At 45.1% G+C, this 8264-nt stretch overlaps 1 protein-coding gene across 1 annotated transcript in view; it reads right to left on the reverse strand.

The window, feature by feature from the left end:
• The window catches only part of RAD23B (RAD23 homolog B, nucleotide excision repair protein), a 37477-nt gene extending 30173 nt beyond the window's left edge, over positions 1-7304 (reverse strand). Inside the window, exon 1 of the mRNA XM_065860930.2 lies at positions 7097-7304. Coding sequence (XP_065717002.1) covers positions 7097-7162 — 66 coding nt within the window. The 5' untranslated portion in view covers positions 7163-7304. The remainder of the gene's footprint in view (positions 1-7096) is intronic.
• Between the last annotated feature and the right edge of the window lie 960 nt (positions 7305-8264).

Genomic DNA, 8264 nt, shown 5'->3' on the forward strand with positions numbered 1-8264 from the left:
ATAGTGACTAAAAGAGCTGCACACATGCAGTTTTGTATTAACACATGAACAAATACATTTCAACATAAAGCAGAGCTTTAAGCAACAGAAAAAAAAGAAAGCTCAGCTATGTGGGAACAGCAGTTCCAGCTAAAGGGCATTGGACAGATTATACAGAAGTATGGTTTTCATGAGTGTAAGAACTGATAGCTCAGGTTCAGTGAGAATGGTATCTCCGGTCAGAAAACCGCCCCCATGTGTGAATGTCCTTGGGCCTGCTCTGAGAACGAGTGAGTAACAAAGATAACAGTGTGGTGTGTTTTTAATAACAATTACTGAAAAAATATCTTCTGTAACGTCTTAGTCCAGGCCCGTATCTGTAAACCCTATAAATTGTCAATGGCTAATAAAGGCCTAGCCTAGCTTAGCTCTCTGCTCTGCTTGGCTCAGCACTCCTTCCTGAATAAGATCTCTGTCTGTGTGTGCATCTCTGCATCCCAGTGCGTGTTGTTTCTAATCACCGCACAGCTATCTGCAGCTTTCAAAAAAAAGCAGAAAAGATGTGGCTACTGACAGTTCTGAGTGCTCCTTATGAATCCACATGTGCTTGTTTTAAGGAGAAACATTATATTCTCTGAGTGCTGCCTCTTGCATGGTCATGTTGATCAGAATAAACAACCTTTAAGTAGACATTAGCATAAATTACCTTTAAGTAGACAATTTTTACAACAAATAATATTCTCCACAAACTGATTTACAACCAGTGTAACAGTAATGCAGTAACTTGAGTAGAAACAAAATGGACAGGACATTTTAAGTAATTATAAAAATACACTTGACAACTTTCCCAATACTTCATACCGGCAAACCAGTTGGTGGGGTAAAACAAGTTTCATTTAGCTACACATTAAAGGTGTTAATTTAGATAACCAAATAAAAAAACAAGTTAGAAATATAATGTGTGAAGCTCAGGCGCACAGGCTGCGAGGACGGGGACAGGGATTACAGCTCCAGTTCTGTTTCTTGCCCTGAGCTTAACACTCTTGTGATACAAAAACACAGTCAATGACCGGGAGAACTAGTCAGATAGTCCCTAGACCACGCTCTGACTTGGTGTTCTTACAGCAACTGTAAGCCTTTTCCTCTTCATTTCACATAAATTTAATGCTCCCTGCAGGGCAGCATGCAGAGGAGAGCCACTGAGGCCTCCTGTCCGGTCCTTACAGGGCCTGGGTAAGCCACGGGGCACTCCATACACTGTAAAAAACTACTGTTTCAGTAAGTCCACTCCATCCAAGTATCCTGTCTGAACAGTGAGCAAAGATACAAACCTTGGAGGGAGAAGACATTGGCAGCCTTCAGTCCAGTAAGCTTACATAGCTTTATAAATTTCCATTCAGGAAAGTATTTTCCTACATTTCAGAAATACAACGAAAATACTTTCAAAAGGTTTGCCAGTAAACGTGCCCTTTTGAGCACAAGGGCAGCAATGAGACTGTAGAAAGCAGCAAAGTCAGCTGCTCATACAGTTATTTAATTAACAAGTACTCTTCACTGCCTATAAGTTCCAAAGGGAACACCTTTCAGACTCTTGTTATACATACCAAGGACAGATACCTTGGCTTACCAACAATACCTGCCAAACAGAGTTTAAATATAAGACACAATCATGTACAGAGCCATCTGCATGTACAACCTGTATATTTAACTTCTCAGTTTACTGGCCACCTTGGGAACGGTGGTCCAATAAAGTCTGGATGGTTGAGAAATACAGCACATAGTATTGGCAAATTATTAAAAGTATAAAGGTAACTTTTTCTTGCTGACATTCCAATAAAACAGTTGTAAAATTATGGTGATAGAGGAAACATATTTGAAAAATGGCTAACATGTAAAAACATATTCCAGTATTAAGAAAATTAGTTGTATTCATAGTTCATGCTCTCTTACTATTTCCATTATTAAATTTTAAAGATGTGTCATTATCTCTAAAGTTCTCTGGAAATTATATTAGAACACTCACCAGAATTTAAGGAAAATATTCCTGAACATGTAAAAGCTTAGCTTTTTTCAGTCAAGAATTGGAACAGCTTCCCTTGCCTGAAAATTTTAACTCTAACCAGGAAGCAAGGAAGAAGACTGGCCACTGAAGAAAAGCACTAGCAAAAAAAAAAAAAACCAAACACCACATGAATTATCACCACACGCCTTGATAATGCTACATTCTGCAAAGAAAGTATAAAAATAATGAAAAAAATGAAAATGTTCCCTGACACACTTATTCGGTTACCCTCCAAAGCTACCATATTTGCAGACTTAGCTATCAAAACTCAAGCATCAAGTACAAGTTCTTCAAATTTACACCTGTATGGGAATATAGCGGAAGATTTGGCGAGGAGATCAGTTAAATGTAAATACACTCAAGTGACTTGCAGCTGTCTGTAGAAAAAGGACATATATCACACTAACTGATTTACTGATCATGTGTGCTTGATGAGTAGAACCTCTGTGTTAGATAACATAGGCCTGTGAGAAACTCTAGGCACCTTATCACTATGTCTGAGATTCCTGCTTTGTTGTGAGAAAGAACAGGAGGTTGCACCTGCCTGAAGCCTTGAAATACAGGAGAGCTCAGCAGGCTCGGCAATCTTCCAGCAGGGCTGAACTTACCAGCACCTGCGTCCCCGCTGGTGTCACCTCTGCCTTGGAGCTTAGGTGCTACTTCAGAGATCCCCCAGTGGAGAGGTAACTAAAATAAAACTTGCTCTTTGCTATGCATTCGTGGCCTCTGGCTCTTCTTGCGACATGCCTGCCTATGTGTACACACACCTCCTCTGACTGTGCAAGTACCTACATTCACCAATAAAATACCAGGAGATACAAGAGCAACGTAGCAATCCTCTAGAAGAGGAGAAAGATACCTGCTGTAAAGTCAAAGAATTCAAGAAAAATATCAGGACTTGAGACAGAAAGACACCTTTAAACCAGAAGGATATTTCTGGATTTTGAACAGGATCATGACAACACTTTTTCTCTAACCACCAAGACCAAATATACTCTCAGGGAAATATGAAAACTATCCTCTTATCAGCAACTGCTGCAGGATTAACCTACACTGAAAAACATGTAGGAAGGAGGTTGGAGTAAGTTTGTACTTCCCCATAGATTACAAGCCTCAAAGTCAGATTCCACCATTTCACCCGGCAATATTCTGTTTCTGAAGTTAATTCTTCTGACAAATATAATAAATTACGAATTCAGCAAAACTGACTAACACTAAATACATTACATTTTATATTCTCATTTTATCATAGACACCCCTCAAGCACATATTAAAAAGTACCTCCCTCATGTACCACCTCGTTGTTATAAAGCGAAAGTGTTTTTTATACCCCATATAAACCAGAAAACATAAATTCTTTGCTATGTCATTGTCTTTTGATAAATGGGAGTAGTATATCTTTTTCCCTGCAGTATACCTGTTTTATCTGGAAAAATTAAATGTATACCAAAACTCAATTTTCCCTTGGATCTTGCTTCATTTTCACTAGAGTATACTCTCCACACATTTAATTTGGCTTCCTTAGTATCTAGCCTAAGCATCTAAACTTAGAAACCAGGAGCTTCCAGCACCAAAGGGGCGTAATGTTAGCATACAAGAATGCATACACACGTTTAACAATAAAGCATAAATATACTAAGGATGGACCAGAATGCACAGAAGTTCAAATTTCCACAACAAAGTGTCCTGTTGACACAGTGTTAAACAAGTAAGCCTGGTGTGTTCAAACACTGTGGTGGAACAGCAACATGTGAAAGCTTGTAATATGTGACAACAGAAACCGCAGCCAAAAAGCTACTGACATCCTGAATGTTCCTTGCACTTCCCTGCATTTTGACAACTGGGTTTCTAGGTTAACAGCACAGGGAAGCTGAAAAAGAAACAGGACAGACTTTCAACTGGTATTTCACTTTCAAACAAAGTCAAGAATGTTTGAGACTTTTTAAAAGCCTATTTACTGTATAAATTTAGAAGCCTACAATGTGATCACTGTCACCTCAGACAACAGATTTGCCTACACAGGTCTACATGAGCTTCAGACAGGGCCTATTATTTGCTCCTAACACAATGCTTAATGTATATATTCTCCCACAGTCAACAAGCAGAAGCAGTTTGTGCAGGTAAATGTATATTTTTATTTATCCTGGTTAAGTCTGAATGCTCATGTGTTGAATGGCCTCACTGATAACACTAAAATGATCACAACAGGTAAATCCACTCCTCTACAGAGCATGAATACAACATCGATTCCCATTAACTCAAGATTTTTTCAAAAAAAACCCAAGAATACTCCATGCTTCTACTCCAATTTTTATTCAGTCAATATACTCAGTGGGGCAACACTTTAAAACACAACTAAATCAAAACCAAAGGCACATTATTAAAAGCATGTTTTGAACTTTAAAATTCAACTGTCTGATTAATCAGGAAAAAAGTATTATTGGTTGCTTGTGTAAAAGCTGTAACAAGTCCAATGAGGTATTATGAAGTGTGTTGTTTCAAAATTTCACCAGTTTGTTTAAATATTCCTTACCAATTACACCTTTCAGCTACAAGCATAAACTCTTGTTAGAGTACTAGCACGTGTAACATCAAGTCTCTTCAGATTAATTTTGAATTAAGAATAAGGGCAGAAATTGCTAGAACCAGAAACCAATTTCAGAGAATGAGAATCCAATTTCAGAGCAACAAGTCTCCTGGGCCTATCACAACAAGATGATTTTTGGCCTTGTCACACTATAGGGCACAGATCCAAGTAAACAAGCCTACCTCTAGCACAGAAACACACACATATAGTTCAAAGACTAAAAGTAATGTTTCCTGCAAAACAAACACCTTTGCCTCAAGTTGTCAGAAAATTAAGCTAAGATACCAGTGGACGTAGCTAAAATTAGTATTTCTCAAAATCAGACTGAGAACTTTCAAACATATACTTGTGAAACATTTGCTTAACAGACTACATTTTGAAGCATTTTCCAATTTTAACAGATTTGTTTCTAACTGAAGGCTCAAAAGTGTTCTTCTCTTATTAAGTTTATTAATTTGCAACATTTTCAACAAGAATTTCTTTGTAATTTTCCAAAATGTAGACCAAGGGAATCTAATATGTTTTTCATCTAATAAAAACATTGAGGCTTCACCCTGCTGACTTTAAAACAAAGTTCTCTTCAAATCCTACTCACATTTCCTCTATCTTACCACCCATTCCTACCCAAAAACTCAAGTATTATGCTCGTGAGAAGTATTCTTGCTTCTGTTACTGAGCTACTGCAGCAATTCCATTTATGAAACACGGAGTGCAGTCTAATTTCCCATAATCCAACCTCTTGCTAATGCATTTTGCTGTCTCATAAGCTGGTAAGGGTTTTGACTGACAACATTCCTTCAGTCCTCCCCCCGATTTTATTTCCCAGGACCCTACTGAATAATAGAGAAAAAGAGGAAATACTAAAAGACAGCTTTTCTCCATAACAAGACTGATGTTTTAAATCTTCGAAGGTTTTTAAGACATGCATCAGCTAGACATTTGCCATCTCCCTCTGCCACACTTTTCAACCACATCAACTCTCAATCCAACTTTAACCATTGTTCTTTATTTTTCTTAAGACTGAAGCGAAAGAGGGTAAACCAAGACACTTGATAAAAGCAGATGTAATGTCCCACAGTTTCCAGAGTTTCACTGTCCAGATATCACGTGAAAGGCTACTGCAGACACACCTTCAGATGCTAAACTCTCCAAATCTTTCAAAAGGAGGCCACAAGGATGTCTGGGCTTGGCTATCAGAGGCAACCATCCCTGCTCAGACAAGTCATTAGGCAACTTCCAACCCTGCAAACTCACTTAAGGCCTTTCCTTTCATCTCAGAACAGTGTATTTCCCTGAGGATTTTCCAGCAGAATGCCATGTGCCAATAAAAAACATTCACCAACATGCAACCAAAACACATCCTCTCCCCACTCCCAATCTTAGAAGTACACAGATACAGTCACTGCAGCCTGCCAATAGGATACGCTAACCCTTCTTATAAACCTCACCACAAACCCCAATGCCTGTTTTGCAGAAGACACCAACATTCACCCTACAGCTGTCAGCAGAATCTCCCATACACTCCCTCACCTCATAAGCAGAGATTAATCATGCTGTAGGCAAAACAGCAAAGCCTCTCTGCAACCACCTACCTTCAAACACAGTATACACGTGCCTAAATGTACAGGGATGCATCTGAGGGCAAAACCTCACGAGCTCCTCTGCAGTACGCACTACCGCAGATAGGAGCCCTACAACTCTCCCGACATTTCCTTTCCAGGCAGGAATCTGTAGAGCGCGAGCACCACATTTTCCTTCAGCCTCCCCACTCCCCCAGGTGGTCATCAAACACTCCCAGTGTTGCCCCATCACCATTAATCCACTGGTGCGGGCACGTATACTCCTGAAAGAAAAAACTTTAGCTTCCTGTTGCCCTCTTGCTTCTTTTCTCTAGAGTGCAGGGTGAGACATCCTCCCTTCCACGTTTTTGGGCATTCTTTTTCGAAACAAGGAAAGCCTCCTCGCTGAGGGACTGGTAACAACGGCCCCTCGTTCCCCCAGCTATGAAAAGTCACCCTCATCCAGCAGGAGGCCTCTCTGCGCCCCGAGAAAAAGGGGTCACCCCATGACCGCCCGCGCTCCCCGGAAAAGGGCCCGCATCCCCCCGCCCCGCTGAGCTGAAGCGCCCCGCGGTGGAGCTCTCAAACCCCACTCTCACGGCCGGACCCCGCACCCCCAAACTCCTGCCGGGCCGTCACATCACACCCACACAACCCAGGCCCTCACAGAGGCTCCGGCCACCCATCCCCCGCGCACGCTGCCCGCCTCCCCCCCAACAGAGAGGTCCGTCCTGCCCCTTTCCCCATCTCGCCCCCCGCCCCGGAGACAGGGGAAAGGCCGCCCCAGTTCTGCCCTCAGCCGCTGCCCGGGCCGCACTCTCTCCCCCGGGAAGGGAAAGCGAGGCCTGAGCCCTGGAGGGGACGGAGCGCGGCCTCCCCCCCGCATCTCGTCCCCGCGCGGGCCCGCACCGTCTCCTCGGGGTCGATGTCGATCCGGAAGGTCTGCTGCTGCAGCGTTTTCAGAGTGATCTGCATGGCGGCGGCTGCAGCCCGACCGTCGCGGTCACGCTCCTACCCCCGCGTCCCTCACAGCGCAGCGGGACGGGCTGAGAAGAGGGCGGAGAAGAGGGAGGAGGAAGGGGAGGAGCAGCACCGGTTCGCCCTATGGGGCGCGGCCCCCGGGTGCCAGTCACACTCACCGCGCAGGGGGCGGGCGGTGGCGCTCAGGTCCCCGGCCCCAGCAGCGCGGGGGGGCAAGGAGGGAGAGGACAGGGGAAGCAACCACTCGACGGCGGGCCCACGCAGGCGCTCGGCGGAAAGAGGTGGGGCGGGCGAGGTGCGCCTGCGCAGGCTGCGTGCTTCTCTCGTCCGCCGAGAGCCGGAGGTGCGAGCGCGCATGTGCGGCCGCCGCGCCTGGGTGGTGCCCACTGGTCTGCCGGCCGCCGTCTGGGCCCAGCCGCGGAGCGCCTCGCGCCCGCGGCGCCACCTGAGGCGCCCGTGATGCGCAGGCGCGGGCAGCCGGCAGCGGCCTCAGTGCGCTGGCGCGAGGCGCGGAGCCTGGCAGGTCTGGGGGGCGGGCGGTGCCTGCGGGGGAGTGCGGCTGCGCGCCCGTAAGTTATGTTTGCGAGTTTGTTGCCACATACGTACGTGTTCGCAGGGGGCAGGGAGTAGTGGGGGCAGAGTGGCTGTTGGCGGTGTCACGTCATTGGCGCCACGCGTCCGTCTGTCCGTCTAGCGTGTCTGCAGCAGCTGTTTAGCTGGAGTTGTGGCGTGTCTCCTGGCTGGCACAGCTGCTGCGGTGAGGTGGCCGTGCCGCTGAGTGAGCCAGCTCGGTGACCCAGCTCCTCGTCTCAGTGCACCAAGGAGCACGTGTCGCTTGGGCAGCCTGCGTGTGCGTAGCAGGGAGTCACATTTCCTTCGCAGTCGCAAGCCGCAGCGGTGCTGTCAGGCCCGTTCAACATGGGCACAGCTCTTCAGCAGCATCGACTGATGTGCAGACACATAAACTGACATATCAGGAAAGAAGCTTACCTGTCACCACAGCAAATCTCCAGTTGGCAATGGTGAAAGACTTCTCCAAGAAGTTGATACAACCTATTGTTACACCTTCTTGAAGACTGAATTTCTTTTCAAAATC

Source organism: Patagioenas fasciata, chromosome Z (assembly GCF_037038585.1).
Source record: "Patagioenas fasciata isolate bPatFas1 chromosome Z, bPatFas1.hap1, whole genome shotgun sequence".
Classification (NCBI taxonomy): domain Eukaryota; kingdom Metazoa; phylum Chordata; class Aves; order Columbiformes; family Columbidae; genus Patagioenas; species Patagioenas fasciata.